Source organism: Pinus tabuliformis, chromosome Q, assembly GCF_031772625.1.
Source record: "Pinus tabuliformis cultivar Carrire ecotype Pingquan chromosome Q, CPIR1, whole genome shotgun sequence".
Lineage (NCBI taxonomy): Eukaryota > Viridiplantae > Streptophyta > Pinopsida > Pinales > Pinaceae > Pinus > Pinus tabuliformis.
The window spans coordinates 875,841,818-875,858,616 of record NC_142296.1 but is presented as its reverse complement, the minus strand read 5'-3'; the positions used below and the strand labels follow the sequence as shown (position 1 = coordinate 875,858,616).

Below are 16,799 nucleotides of genomic sequence, written 5' to 3'. Positions count from 1 at the left end.
TTGAGAATCACATGTGTGTGAACTCAAGAGGGCATTGCATGGTCTCAAAAAGGTGCCCCAAGCATGGTACACTTGCATCAACAATTATCTCATTAGATTGGGCTTCACAAATAGTTAATCAAATGTGAATTGTGGTAGATGGTAAGTTGCTTATTCTTGTTTTGTATGTCGATGATTTAATATTGACAGGTGATGAGAATTTGGTTCGCTCTTGCAAAGAGGATATTGCAAGGGAATTTGAGGTGAAGTACATGGGCCTCATGCATTACTTCCTTGAGCTGGAAGTATGGCAAGGTGATGGTGAATTGGTTGTCTCAATGCAAGTATGTTACTGAGATACTTCAGATATTTCACATGGAGAGTTCTAAGCCCATGGACACACCTATAGCTATAAATTGGAGGAGGGAGTGTGATTCTTTAGGTGAGGAAGTTGATGCTACCATTTACAGGAAGCTTGTGGGTTCACTGATGTATCTTCTGAACACACGACCCAACATGTGTTATGCAGTCAACCAACTTAGGCAAGCTATGGTGATGACTACCAAATTATATTGGAAGGTAGTAAAACACATGTTATAGTACCTCAGAGGCACTACCTAGTATATGGTACAAATAGACAAAGGGAATGTAGTTGCAAGGTTTCACTGATGCAGAATCGAAAGGAAGTCTAACAGGAAAAGTACATCATGTGTTATCTTCAATGTTGGGTCTACAACTATTTCATTGTGCAACAGGAAGTAGAGGTTTGTGATGCTCAACTCTGCAGAGGATAAACAAATGTTTGTAAGTCAAGCAACATGTGAATCAATATGGACGAGGAAAATACTTATGGGACTATTCAATAAGGAGATGGATTCGACAATGATATATTGTGATAATCACAGTTTCATTAAGCTCTCTGAGAATCTAGTATTTCATGACAAGTCCAAGAACATTGATATCTAGTATCATCATTTATGGGATTGTGTGCAACGAAGAATTATGTTGCTACAATACATTCCAATTAAGGATCAAGAATTTGACATATTGATGAAGGAATTGTCAAGAGGTAAATTTGAATTCCACAGGTGCAAGATAGGGGTGGTGGAAAATTTCTTTCTTGCTAAGAGGGAGTGTTGAAAAAAAATGTAGTGAGAAATGCTCAATTTGACTTTAGCCTTAGTCAAATTGAGTAAATTGAATTTCCACATCAGGAGGACGACTTGGAGGCAGTCAACTAGTGTGACATGGATCCTATCACTCAGTTAGCTCGGTAAATTGGAGTTAGAGGGTTTGGAGTTTAGTTATGCATGTATGATTGCTAAATTTTAGTAATCTAGTTTAGTTATTTTGAGTTGTATTTAATTAATTGACATCTAACTATTGTTAGCGTAAGTTGAAGGTCAGTTGTGTAGTGGGAAAGCAATCTAACTCATAGATATGTTAGTTAACTGATCAATCAACCAAAAAGAACTAGTGCATGTAGAGAATTCAAGTTCCTAAGCTGAAATGGAGATGACAAGGGAGTGTAATAAGCAGTTGTAAAATAGTTTTAGTTTACAAGTGTTGCATGTAACTAGATTACCAATCCTTTGGAATTGCGCAATCAATTGGAGGAAAATTCCTAAAACATTGGGGTTAATTTCCTCAGGAATTGCGCAAGGAAATGAGAGGCTAGGTGAGTTGATATTTGGATAAGTGTTGACCAAAGTTGTTCATTGAGTAGAGAGAACATTTATTTTTTTGTAGGTTGAGCTCAAAGATGGAACTATAAATTGTAATACTTTCTCTATTCAAATGATTAATGTAAAGAGGCTTGAGGGGGTTTTTCCTAGTTTGGTTCCCTTAGAAATCACCGTGTATTTGTGGTTTTTCTTATTGCATGTCGATGCATGTTTTTCTAAATTGTGAATTTGATTCCACAAATTAGTAAAGTAGAATTGTGTCTCTTGATTTTAGATTAAAATTCTTGAGTAGTTGCAATTCTATAAAATTTATATAAACTTCATCCTCTAGTCAAAGAAAGAGAAAGGATACTGGAAGTGGAAAACTAGTCCACTGTAAGCTATCATGTTGCAGATATGATGAAGAGCCTCCTCATACATTCATTCCAGATAGAACACACATGGTTGAATAACCAAATCAAAAAGTCCACCCAAAACAGGAAGCATCAAAGAAGTTATGGACGTTGAAATTAAGAGCACTTTACTACCTAATTGGGTTAATACTTATTTATCAGAAAATAAAAAAATAATGGAGCAAATTGCCGAAGAATCTATTACTTTTAATGACTACCCTGTCACTTTACAAGATGCAAACTATAACAAGGACAATAAAAATTTGAGAAATGACAAAGTAAAGGTCCATAATAAAAAGGTTATTGATAAAGTAGAAAAGGAAGTTGATGTGTCTGGGTCGTAGCTAGTATACTCGTGAAATTGCATCAAGCTACTGGTAATGCACATGGAGAGTCTATTGGTGAATAGGAAGTAGAGAACTTGAGAACGAAAGAAAGAATAAAAGAGATAGAAGATGCTCTAAATCTGGGTCCTTTATTAATGACTCCACTGGTAATATGGGCACCACCATCGATAATTTCTTCTCCGAACACATCCCATAAATCTAATAAAGCTCTAAAACTCCTTAAAGAAGTAAAATCTTATATTATCACTAATATATGCCAAAGATTGGAAATTATTGAACATGCATGGAAAACAACTTCTAATTTGTTGCGTTTAGCATAGGGAATTAACTCATTTGTCGATTTGGTTAAAAGTAATGTTAAGGAAGACAAACATTTTGTTGACAATGACTTGATTACTTTTAGTCAAAGACTTTGTTTATTTTCTGATCTAGATAAAAAAAAGCAGAGGACTCCCAAATGCTAATCAAATGAAGCAGGTAAAAGTTGGATGGTCTAAAAGAATCAACACACTATAAAAAATTATTTATGAATGTGAAATGATAAACATTAGAAGAGGTGACACATTTCTCAAAGTGGTACAAATTGTTCGGGATCTAAACGATCCACACATCATACTCGATTCTGAATTAATTTCAAGAGATACGCTAGTAGCTGAATTGGAGAGGCTAAAAGCGTCAAAGGTAAGCAAGTTTGATGATATAACTGATTAGCAAATGGATTTTGTTAGTATTAATGAGGAGAAGTCTATCTTGGCTACTCAATTGCAAAAAGAGGGCATGGAAATTGAGAAATATGCGTTCAATGAACATGTTAAACTAGAGATTAGAGTTGGTCCAATGAAATATTTCATTGAAGCTATGTTGGATAAATTCATTCAAGATATCATGGATTCAAAAGGCACCTCATAGTCATACAACCATGGTTTATGCTTTCACATATTATGAGTGTCCTTAAACCTTAACACGTTCATTTTTTTGTTTACTATTATTTAATTATTGAGATTTGTTAGTTGTCTTATCATGACATAAGCTAATTATGGGATGTAGTTTTTTGTTTTCTCTTGCAGTTTCCATATTACGCTTCATGGGAACCCAATTCCAATCCCCATTTGGATGAATGCATTTACTTTTGCAATTAAGTAGCAAGATTTTTATGAGCGCTTTGGACACCAAACATAAATGTAGATTAAGTTACATAATCCCTTCCATTAGCCCATGCCTTTCTTTTACCATATATCTTTATTTCACATATAAATTATAATTTATTGTGTTTACTAAACTGGTTAGAAAACAATTATTATTAATTTTCCCTAAAATGCAACGCAGTTGATAGTTAAATAGAGAAGATGCTAGAATAGCATAAAGAATTAGGTGGTGAGATGAGTTGCTAAGCATTCTCATTACCAATATAAGAATTATGAATTATGTGGCATTGCCCATAAACATTAATAGAACATAAGTTTATGAATTATGTGGCATTGCCCATAAACATTAATATAACATAAGCTTTTGAGAATATGCTTTTAACTTTTATATTATATCTATATTTTTTGTTACTGATCACAATCAAAATAAATGCTTCAAAAAATTTGGATTTCAAATATATATTCTATGTAGAATATTTATATTAATCATAAATAAATATGATAATTGGAATTTGAATTTGAATTTCAATACAACTTTTGTTACCGTTTTAAAATTTAACCTTTAAACTCTTATATTACATCATATATATACATCTCCCAAAAATACAAAGCTAATAAGTTGATGCTCAATAAAAAAAAAAATCAATGAAAATACATAATTTGCAACAACTTTTTATTATTTTCATTATCAAAGCTTTTTGTTCTATTTACTATGAATTTCAAATCTAATTATTAGAAAGATAGTGAGAATAGCCTTTGGAATTGCAAATGACGATAAAGCGCTTCACTAAATACATAAAGGTGCTTCGGATACGCTGTGGAATGATAAATGGCGACCAAGGGTTTATTGAAGACGTAGCATATTTCTTGTGAATCTGAGCGACCTGTTCCGACATGTTTGCTTTAACAGGAAATCATCATTATTATTTTGTTCTGCATGAAGATGCCTCCAGCTGGGATTTAGGCAACTCTTTTGGCTTTTTCTCCGTTAGAACATGCAGTCCCCTATATAATGGTACGCGATTGTAAGTCCCCTTTAATTATTTTGTATAATGGATTTTTCTTGACCAGAACGTGAAGTCAATAAAAATGCAATGATTCGAATGGGTTCATATGTATCACGTTGTGTTTGACTGGTAGTTTGGGTTCAATCAATTAGTCACTACCCATGAATGTTAGTTTTCAGGATAAGAAGGCATTTAAAGCGTTTTATCAAACGTCAAAGCAATTTTAATTTCAATGGAAAGGCTTACTTAGTTAGTTACATGTCACATTTTTTCAAAGAAATATATGATGAGTGGGATGGAAACATCGACCGGCATATCATTGAAATGACTTATGAGCGAAAATTTAGCCACTTTCAAACTTTTCTCTCCCACGCGAAAACTGTGAGGCCCGGTCGTACAGATACGATGATAGTTTGTTTCATAATTGATAAAAATATAAAATAGTGTGACAATTTACCAGGGACAAAAGGGAAAATCCAGTAGGATGTCGATCGATGAAATGATGGTGAAGTCTTCGCCTGGTTAAACAACGCTGATAAATATTACATCCAGATTTTTACAGAGTCGTATGTTAGGAAAAAGCCAGATTTACACATCATTCACGTGGGTGTGGGTGGAGGTGGAGGTGGAAGGAGCAGTTTCATGGGCCCCATGCGACTTGAGGATGATAATGATCCATTGATTCCCAAATCATTTCCATTCATAATTTCCCCCTATTTATGTGCTCTCCATTCATCGGCTCAACCCGCCGTATCCTGTACCCATCACGTCATTTCAAGATTCATTGGGTGTACGGCAGCCTCCATTCCTTATTTCTTGATCTCTTTTGTTCTCATTTGCGTTGAGTCATATCCGGTTTTTGTAGTTGCCTCCACATAACATATTTATAATGTTTCTGATGCTTTGTTCATCCTCTTATCCCATAACAGAAGAGCTCTAAAATAGAGATCGGTATTCTACAAAAAAACTTAGTCTTCAAAACTGTATCTCCCTTTTGAACCAGGGAAATCTCTGTTTTTCCTGATCATCAGGAGATATTAAATTGGCGAAAATGGTGTACTCCATTAAGAATGAAGGATCCAGAGTGGGAGCCCTGTCGCTAAAGTCTCTGAACCATGTTTCGCTCGTCTGCAGATCCATCGAGGATTCCATCAAATTTTATGAAAACGTCCTCGGATTTGTTCGCGTCAAGAGACCCGGATCATTTGACTTCAATGGAGCCTGGTAATATAAATTTCCACTCCGATCCCATCGTATATTCTCAGCAAAATATTTGTGATCCGAATTTAATTGGTTGTATTCTCTGTCCAGGCTGTTTAATTACGGAATAGGTATCCATCTTCTGCAATCTGCGGAAGCGGACAATCTACCAAAGAAAACTGAAATCAATCCAAGAGATAATCACATCTCCTTTCAGGTATATTATTAATTATTATCTCCCACTATTAGATGAAGGTTTATTTACAACCACGTTGTTGCTATATAAAATGGTACAGTAGAGTAGATGTAGGTTATGCTAAGATTTTCCACTTGTTTGTAATTGCAGTGCGATAGTGTACAGAGTGTGGAGAGAAAACTGCAAGAGCTGAAAATAAAATATGTGAAACGAATCGTGGAGGACGGAGGGATATACGTGGACCAGCTATTCATCCATGACCCCGATGGCTTCATGCTTGAAATCTGCAACTGCGAAAATTTTCCAGTGGAGCCCATCATGGGGTTTGCCCCCGCCTGTGTAAGACGGCCTGCTCATATGCTGATGAGTCCTCCAGTAGGCATTACTAAAGAGAGAGAAATGCAATCCATCGTGGAGAAGCAGATGGCGCAGCTTGTTGTCGATGAAAGCGCAAGCGCGGCACAGGAGTTTGCGATAAAGCATTAATGAGCGCATAATGGATAATAACCATGTGGTGTTGCTTTGTTTATGTTTTAGCAACAAAAAATTGCATTTATTTTGTTTCTTTTCATCATGGCGGGACTTATTTTGCATTGTGGTTGTATCGTGACAAAATATGGATGGTCGTTGAATATCAACCTATTCTGAATCACCTTTTTAGATAATTAATATGTCTCTAATACAGTATACCTATTCTGAATCACCTTTTTAGATAATTAATATGTCTCCAAAAAAAATTCTACAAACTTACATCATTAAAAGTAATTACAAGATTTATCTTTGATTAAAAGGAAAAAAGTATTCAAAATAATTAAACAATTGATACATTTGCATAATTTTAAGTTAAGTTTTATTTTAAAAAAATATATTACAATGAAAAAGCAATGGAAATTTATTTAGAAATAATTCTCTAAAACAATTAACCATTGAGATATTGAGATCAAACGGAGCATCATTACACAACAATTTTCAAGAATATCATATACGTTATCAACGTCTTTGAGTTGTAAGTTCATAAGTATATTGAGATTAAATTGAACATTATTACACATTTGTAAAGAATTTTCAAGAACATAAGATATGTCTTTGAGTTGTAAACTCATAAGTATAGTTAAGCATGGATGCTTTTTCTACCTAATTAAAATCATTTCCAATTTTGACAGATAAGAAAATGAAAATTCATTATAATCATTTTCATATTGGACATATCTCTTTTCGTATTTTGAATTTTCTTTTGAAATGGTTGACATGATAATCTAACATAGATTAAACGGAGCATCATTACACATTTCTAAAGGATTTTCAAGAATATCATATACCTTATCAATGCCTTTGAGTTGTAAGTTTATAAATATATTGAGATTAAATTGAGCATTATTACACATTTGTAAAGAATTTTCAAGATCATCAGATATGTCTTTGAGTTGTAAACTTATATGTATAGTTAAGCATGCATGCTTTCTCTACATAATTAAAATCATTTTCAATTTTGAGAGATAAGAAAATGAAAATTTATTATAATCCTTTTTATATTGGACATATTTCTTCTCGTATTTTAAATTTTGTTTTGGAATTGTTGACATGATAATCTAACATAATCATTACCATTAGATGAAGTGGCTTTTATAAAAAAGATGATTCCACATCCTCTATACAAGATAGATCAGAAGTACAAGCATCATGAGATGAATTCACATACATGTAATTTTTCAAAGATATCTATATAATCATCATTTATTATTTCATAACACTAAATATAACTAATAAAAATGCACAATTAATTTTATTTATAATAATTTATTTGTTTTTTTATATGAATTTGTGTTGAAAGGAACTTCTAAATGAAAAGGGTAATTATTATATAGATAATGGAAAATAATGGAAAATAAATCTCATAGATTATATGACTGAATATTTTTCTATAAGTTTAACATTTGAGTTAACATGTTCTATACCTAAGTGCTAATTTGAACATAGGAAGTGCTAATAGATAACTCAAGGCTATCTAAAATGATTTCAAGATTGGGATGAATATCTTTCGAAATATTTTGTGTATCAAAACTATGAAAAACATTCTCAATATATTAGTAAATTTGAAAGAATTATACCAAATATCTTTTGCAACATACATCTCATGAAAAAAATTGATTTTTATGTTCATTATAATTTTTATTTATCTATATATAAGGGAAAGAGAAAATATAGAGAAATGATCTCATTAAATTTGTAGCAGAAGGTTTTTCATAGAGAAGAATTCTAAAACAAATAAATCTTGATCTAGAAAGAAATTCTTCTATAGTCTTGCCTTCATATCTACATATTTTATAATTCTAAACATAATTCATCTTAATTGTACTCATGATGCGAGCCATGAACAATTCCATGAACTATTTCCATGAATGAATAGATTTAACTGGTCGGACCTAAAACCAACCTCTTATTCTCTAAAGTAAATTAAAGTGAATAATATGTGAGTATCACTTTCATTATATATATCTAAAGAATAAAAAATAATGTTAATCTAAGAAACATGATGAAAAGCAACAAAGCAACACATTTACCTTCTCCATTAAATATTAATTTCAACAAGTAGTTGATTGTTTTTTTATAAATACTTAGAGTATGCATAGGAAAACAAAAATCACATTCTAGAACAAAGATAGGGGAAATTATTGACTAACGACATTTAAAGATAGATTTCATAAGGTTGCTTGTTAAGCACTCCTTCTAGTACACAAATTGATGATGGCCATAAAAATTCCTTCACCAACATCAAGGAAGAATCGCCTAATTATAGTTGCCTATTATACCTATTCTCATTTGGTATATCATTTTTTGTTGGCTCATGGATAAATCGCTAGTAGAAAAGAGACTTTGTTGAAGTTATTATAAACCCTAAACGCATTCATATTTTATTATGAAAATGAAACCCTATTCTAATCCTAATATAATAGTGATAAAAGATCAATTGCAAGTATAAATTAAATACCAAAAGAAAAAAGAATTCATTACTCTTTATTAATTTTGAAGCTTGGTGTTGAATTCCAATCATGGGACTAGATTCCTCTTTTCAAGAGGACAAATGTTGACTTTTGAAGCACTTGATTTGGATAAGGGAAAGTGTATTTTTGAATTGAAGCCCCATGTTTACAAAATGACAAGTCGACCCAAAAGAGAAATTGGACACCCTCAAATGCTTATAAATACAAGTCAAGTGGCCCTAATTTGGATATCATCGTGATACTTCTTCTTTATTTGGTTTGGCTCTAGATCTGAAGTGGTTCATAGAGATTGGTTCGTACAAGTCCAAAATTGCAGGGTTTGAAGCTCGCACGTGAGATCTAGGATTTTGGTTTCTAGCCACAAGGATGAAACAAACATTTTTTAGTTGCAACTCTAGGAACGTGGGCTCATGAGTGTATTTTTAGCTTTTCAACCACAAACATGCACATTCTGTGAGTGCGGTTGGAAACTAGGGTTTGATTTTTTAGTTGGGCATAGTTGACCACATAGTTCGACAATTAACCACACACAGTGAAAATTGACTACACACTTCTAAATCAGGGTTTTTATTATTATCATTGTTGGGTTCATCTCTTGGATGTTGTTTAGTTGATTTTACTCGATATTTTTGTGGTTGAAGATATGGATCATTGTACTCTTTCTTTGTTGAAATATTCAATGACAATCTAATAAGAAGAAGAATTTGAAAGGGTTTCCCTTTTGTGTTGTTTTTCCCTAGTCTTTGATCAATCTAGGTGTCTCTATGTGTGAATTTTTTTATTCTATTGTTCCTTTAAGTTCTGCTGCATTGATGATAATATTATTATTTCTATATAATCTCATATGTTATTGAATAATGTTGTAAAAATGAATAATGTTATGATGTTGTGGGGTGAATTTAACTTATAAATGAAGAAATTCAATTATCTAAAGAAAATAACAATATAACCCTAAGATAAATTAACATGGTATCAAAGTTGGGCAGAAAAAAATTCATTAAGATCACCTATATAAAGGCACCTTTGTTGCAAGCAATAGATGATGGTGGAGACCTAAAAGAATGCTAGGGTTTGAATGAAACCCTAGGAAATTTGACTATTAGGGTTTGATAGATATTATGAGGTTAGGGTTTGGAAGAAATCTTGGATTATAACAAAAATTTGGGATATGATATATAGAAACCCTAACATGATCAGTGTGAAGATGTTCTAGCACTTGTGATAGGTTTGATGTAGCACTAGATGAGATAGTCTCTATTAGGCCTGGTTGCTGATAAAGTTGGTTGAAATATAATGAAGGCAACAATGTTATATGGAAAATGGACATTCATGTGTCTTAAAGTCTCGTTGAAGAGGGAGATGACTACCTCTCAATGAAGATAAGTATTTTTTCGATTTGTGTTACTTCTTTATGTCTTTACTTTTGTTTAGATTTATTGATTTGATCATTGATTATATTTCCTACATGTATATTTGAGTATTTGGATACTTCTAACCTCCTGATGAGCTATTATAAGTGGATCCTTCTTGAGGATCATCCAAGGTGCATGAAAAGATATCTAATGCAGGAAGAGAAGAGCTACAATTTCCCATGGCAAGTAAGAAATACAAAGTGAAAAGGTATTTGAATGTTATAAGGTATGTATAGTATATTGTTTCAGCTACAATATTAGAAGGCAAGGTAAGCCCTAAGATATGATGGGGATATCACCTTCATGAATGACTCATATATACATATGAAATTAATTTTGATTCATGGTACATATGATGAGTTGGTGCACTTAGTATTGGAAAAGTATCTTACATTTTATTAGGTCATAGTAAAGATACCTAAAAACATTGATTTTTGATATATGGTAACTTGATAGTATTGATAATGCTTGTGATAAGCATGATAACCGTAATGATAAAAGTGTAACATTAAAATTGATATTCAGGATCTTCTTGTTAACATTGAATAGGTTTTGATAAGTGTTGTGAAGGTAAATCCCCTTTGCGGACAAAGGCGATCTCTCTAGCCCAATGAATGGGTCTAGCAACAAAGTAAACCAACTAACATACACTTTCCTAGCTTATGTTTAACAAATGCATAGAGAGAGTGACCTACCTCATTCTGATGTTATTCGCTCAATCCTTTGGAGATGATTTTGATTATTTCACTTCTAGGCTCACTCCTTACTTGTTGTTCACGTCCGACTGCAAGGAAGATCAAAGAGCAATACATGGTATAAGAGCATATATGGCATATATCAAACATAAACTACTTAATATATCAAGGAGTATTAAGCTAAAAGCATAAACATTTACACAATTATTGAAAGTGAACATCAGATGTATATATTAATAAGCCAAAAAAGGGAAGCATATAACCTATGCCTTGATGTTGTAGAATTTCCTATAGATTCACAAGCTCATGCAATGTACTAAAGCACAAGACAAGAATCTACTTCTACTTTCAACAAGTGGAAACCAATAGATCGATGAAAACAATATGAACAAGAAGAAGATAAATCAATGGCACATAACCCAATATGTATATGGGGAAAGCCACTACTCAAAACCCAGCTATCTGTATTGCATATATCAGAAATATGAGTGAATATACAAAGCTTGTTCTCACTAGAAAAATTTCGCAAAAGTATGCTCAACTCTCTCAGCTCATAAGCAAGCTCTTGGGTAACAGTTAGCCATTTTTGCAGCTCTCCAAGACCCTATTTTCTTGCATAATTCCTAGGATGAATAGCTTGTCTTTAAAGGAAATTCACGCTTCCAAAATTGCGCAATCCAAACATAGGTCCTTCTCTAATTGCATACATGATCTATACAACTCAGTAAATCATACAACTGATAGTACACTATCCTTGCACTCTAGTCTCAACTGGGTCTTTCTCATAATCGAAATGCATGAGTTTCTGATGAGGGAATATTCAGTTAACTAGAGTGACACTTGTGGATGCACTAGTATGCCAACTAATTGTTAACTCTGTATTAGTTCCACAAACAATTTGGAACTAATTTAACTGAACATAACTTAGTAAACTGAGTGATCTAATTACAACTCACAATTAAACTCATCCTGGACCCCTAAAACTTAGGGAGAACATATACATGACTTCAGAAAGACTTCCAACTCAAAATTCCTAAGATAATTAAGTTAATTAAATTTAATTAACTATTTACAAGTTCGTATGAGAATAGAATTTATTTTTAATTATTAGTTTAATTCAAGGACAAATTAAACTCGATTTTCTTGTTGCCATTTCCCAATAGTTGGAGACCTCCTTTTGGTGGATGTCCAAGTCCAAGAAAAGACTCTTCAAGCAATCCTTCTCCAAGTTAGAATGGGCAGCATTTGGGCATAATCTCAATCTAGAAATGTAGGCAATCAATGACCAACCCTTTGGGGATGGAAGAGAGTTGATTTATAGGAAGGGAGAGGGAGTTAGGGATCCAAAAAAGATGGAGGAAGGTCAGAATCTCAAGGGGAAGGCCCATAATGATAATATCAAGAGCTCCAAATGGGAGAGCTTAACCATATCTACAAAAACCAATATCTAGCTCGTTGTTCTCGAAGTTACTAGCATACGAAGCTTCTCCCACATTTTGGGAAAACCTGTCAGAAGAGGTTCAGCGCAGGTTTTCATATCAAAACCCACATTGGCAGTGCTAGGATAAAGCAGTGTAACCTGCCATCAGCACAGGATGGTTGTGGATAAAAGAGTTATGGCCCTAAAAATTAGGGTTTTAGCTGACCTTCTTGAGAATTGACTCAGGGCAGTTTTCCTTTGGTTTTTCAACGATGTTTTTGTCTGTGTATTATGATGGATATACTTCACAGTTGTCAACATTTTGACACTTAGGGATATGGAACATAAAGTGAACAGGAGGTGTGACAAAATAATGTGTAACAGATGCCCCCTAAAGCATGAAGGAAGAATAAGGAGTGATGGCTGAGATGTTTTACAATCCAAGGCAAGGACTAGAACAACACCATCAAGAGACCTGCAAATCAACCATATATATATATATACATATCTGACATCTCTGATAAACATGCCTAGTGATACATGAATCCATGGTATGGACACAGGCATCTGAATAGAAGGGATCATGTGTATGGATCCACAGTATGGTCGCATCCATCCAAATAAAGAGGATCATATATATGGACCCACGGTATGGTCACAACCATCCATACAGAGGAAAACATGTGTCCAATCATGAATAACTCATAACTCCACCCAACCTAGATTTTATCAGACAGAATTCAAGGTCTTACGCTCTGTCTTGAACCGATCAATGTACGAATTCTAACATGTGAATAGATGTGTCAAAGTCGAACATGATAGAAAACCACTTGATTATTAGTCAATAATGTAAACTATTAACAGGTACGCGAGAAACCACCAATAATGATAATAACTCTCAAGGTAGAATCAGTACAATCCATGAATGTAAATAATGGAGTTGAAGTCGAACACCCGTGGAATCATCTGATCGAAGGTCAATGATGTAAACCTATTTTCAAATGCGAAGAACTTTCCATTGAGGCATGAAAGCTCTAAGGTACTAGTAGGGAGTTTCTAAATCATCTTCTGGGATAATGAGTTGAAGTCGACAAGGCGTGATCCATTGAAGGAAGGCCATAATGAATCCCACATCATCGACACGAAACAAAGGATGTGGTAGAGTAGTTAAGTGTGATCCAGGACTGTGGCATAAAATCGGACAATGTATAAGTGGTAAAGAACTATAGATAGGAATTCTATTAAACATATCGGTGACATGACTCCAGAGTTTGGCAACATTTGACTCAACATAGGATTAGAGGTCTTGATGATGAAGTGATATAATCAGATGCAAGGCAAAATGGATTTCCCAAACCCAGGAAGGCATGTGACTAAGTGAGGATGTCCCAAACTCGACACAAGCAATGGATGAGTGTCATGTTCAAGAGCGACATGCTACCTTTACAAAATACAAGAGATGATTGCTTTCACTTTTTCCCCCACCATTTCTAGTGAGTACCCCATTATTTTTTATCGCAAGCTTGAAGGGGATAGCATATGCTTGCCATATAAGTTCATTCTTCGAATGAATCCATCCTAGTAAGTTTTACGAGCCCTAGGAAGGAGAACTCAACCTTGTCGTGGTGACAAATCATGCATCATTTACATTTTACGAGTCCGACGAAGTGGAAGCTTGTCATGTTTTTCATGTTTAGAGAGTTTAAAAAAGGAGCGGAAAAGAAAACTCCAAAGGTCCCTTTCCATAAATCGTCTCTTGAACCCGAAAATGTAGAAAACAATATCCAAGAGAACCTCTTAGCCATGTTCGACTAAGGTATTACTTTTTCATACAATAATCTATGTTAGTGTGGAAAATGGCTAAAATTATACTTAGAAGACATCCTTTCATTTACTTTAAAAAGTTTGAAATGACAAGTACTCGAAAATATTTTCATTTTTCGAGAGTCAGAAAATAGCTTTAAAGATGACTCCATGGGGTCATTTTTTGTTTATTTTTTATGAGTCTGAAAAAGTGTTAAAATAAAACTCATTGAATCAGTCAAAATAATTAACCATCACCAAGTATGCATGACCTTTCATTGTACAAGGAAACACACATTACCAGTTTCAAGGAAAAATAGTTTAAAAACGAGTGAAATATGCCCTAATTTGGTAAAACAATATTATTTAATATTTATAAAAATCCCAAAAAGTAAATCATTTTTACCATTTTACCAATTTTCAAATCTGAGAACATTTTACCTCATTTTACCTCGATTTTCATGCAAGGAGTACGATTAATCACATATACCATTCGTCGAGTTGTTTGATATAGGTAAGAGATTTGTCCATTCTCTTCATTTTGGTTCTCATTTCATGCATTTTTATCCATAGATTAGGTTTCAAAGAGGATTTGCAAAAAAATTATGTCGAGGGCGATCAACGTGGTTTTTACCCATTGGACCCGCACTGATCACCCTGTGGTCGACTAGGCCAGTGCGTTGACAACACAAGAAAATTCATAAGCAGTCGCTCTGGCACCAGGTTAAAAAATTACTTGTGAAATCCTCCACGTTGAATAGTTTTTCTTCAATTTGGTTTCCAAAGATGTTCATGAAATGATGTTTTATGGATTTTCCACAAGATAATCAATCAAAAATGGTGATTGAATGGAAAGAAAGAGGACACAAAGTTGAAGACCATCAACCAGCTCAGGATCCAAACTGTATTGATGCCCTATGGGCATGCGAGTTTCTCAAGTTCTTCAGGATTCCTGGGATTAGATCCCAACATGAGTTACTACAACATTTGATTAGCTCGTGGGACACGGATCGCCAACTATTCATGATTGGGTACCAAGAACTGGAAATAGATGTCATAAACATTTATTTTATCATTGGTTTGTCTAGAAAGGGACAACAGATTTAATTGTTTAGTTCTTGCACTGGAGGGGAGAGCATGGATATTTTGATTGCGAGATATTGTTTAGGCACTCGAAAAAATCAGAGTGGAAAGATAGATATTAAGACCATCAATAATCTCCCACTATGATCCTTCATACTATGGCCTGGATAATTGGGGCCCAGGCTTTGCATGAGGCAACAAAATCTCATTTCCAATACGCAACTGATTTTCTAAGTCCCACCACCTTCAATTAGTGTGAGGGTTTGTTAGTCAATTTGAAGAGCCAACTTATGAAGTGCAAGTTAGGAAGGCTGAAACAATTGGGTTTTGGTGCCATCTTGGTGACATTCTTGATGAGCCTCGGTATTGCAATAAGAATGTTTTAACTCCCAAGGCGAACCCTAACGGACAATAACCAAGCTTCTTGAGTGAATCTGGGCAAGTATATACATGTTGGAAGGTTGCTACAAGAGATCTTGTGGTTACTACAGGAAACTGTACATTTACTATAGGAAACTACGATTCACTGAATGACCAAGAAAATAAAATCCAAATTAGATGGGACAAATATTTTTATTGACTAGGATTTCTTAGGTCTCCATTCCAAGTGGAATCACTCAAAAAGACCTTTGTTAATCCATGCTAAAAAATAGCAGAAAATTACTAGTCTAAAATCTAGAAATTCGAGAACTATTAAGCTAGTAAATCTATCAAATGCCTAATATAATCAAGTGCAAATGAAATGGAGTAATTTTTGTTATTAACTAGAATTTTTTTGTGATATAATGCAATTTGATTAAACTCGATTGAACCTCATTAGCATGCTCTAAAAAATAGTAGAAATTTATTGTTATTTGCCACAAAGGACTTCCAAAAATCTAGATTTGGGAATAAGAAAACTAATCCAAGTAACTCAATGATTACTATGACCTTCCAAAGTTGTTCCAAATATGAAATGAGGCTTGTGATCCTGAAAAAGAAATTACTTCAACCATTTAACCCAATCCTACAACAAGAAATCATTAATACTAAATGTATAAATAGAAAAAAAAAAACAAGAACAAAAGATGCATATGAATAAGAAGTGAAAGGAAGAAAAGTAAATGATACAAAAGGGCTTTGAGTCTTCTAGGATGGCCATGCACAAGGAAACTCAGAGTCCTATGAATGATACCAAGGTTTAGAACCTAAACATCGCACCAATCTTCATTATTTCCATCTATACAATTACATCCCTGCAAGAAATGAAAGTGGAGTTGCAAAGATACGAGTTTTCTCCACAAGAAGACTAATAAAAATCCACCCCTAGAGGAAACTTTGACTTGGTACTTATAAAAAATGATTAGGAATCATTCCCCATGAAAGGAGTAAGATTTCCCCACCAAAATCCCTTAATTAATGGACCTAGTTCCCAATACTAGGAATCTGCATTA

The 16,799-nt window shown here is 33.8% G+C and overlaps 1 protein-coding gene across 1 annotated transcript; it reads left to right on the top strand.

Moving 5' to 3' along the window:
* The first annotated feature begins 5,487 nt into the window (after positions 1–5,487).
* LOC149222293 (glyoxylase I 4-like) lies at positions 5,488–6,522 on the top strand. Its single transcript, XM_089383072.1, has 3 exons — positions 5,488–5,779; positions 5,867–5,972; positions 6,102–6,522. The coding sequence occupies exons 1-3, from the start codon at positions 5,607–5,609 to the stop codon at positions 6,435–6,437; spliced, it is 615 nt and encodes a 204-aa protein (XP_089239198.1). The 5' UTR covers positions 5,488–5,606; the 3' UTR covers positions 6,438–6,522.
* The last annotated feature ends 10,277 nt before the right edge of the window (positions 6,523–16,799 follow it).

What these genes read in the sequence shown, in the direction of transcription:
- LOC149222293 (XM_089383072.1), top strand. Translation starts at nt 5,607, where the DNA reads ATGGTGTACTCCATTAAGAATGAAGGATCCAGAGTGGGAGCCCTGTCG. An exon ending in TTTGACTTCAATGGAGCCTG is followed by an intron (nt 5,780 to 5,866) that starts GTAATATAAATT and finishes TTCTCTGTCCAG; the next exon opens with GCTGTTTAATTACGGAATAG. An exon ending in ATAATCACATCTCCTTTCAG is followed by an intron (nt 5,973 to 6,101) that starts GTATATTATTAA and finishes TTGTAATTGCAG; the next exon opens with TGCGATAGTGTACAGAGTGT.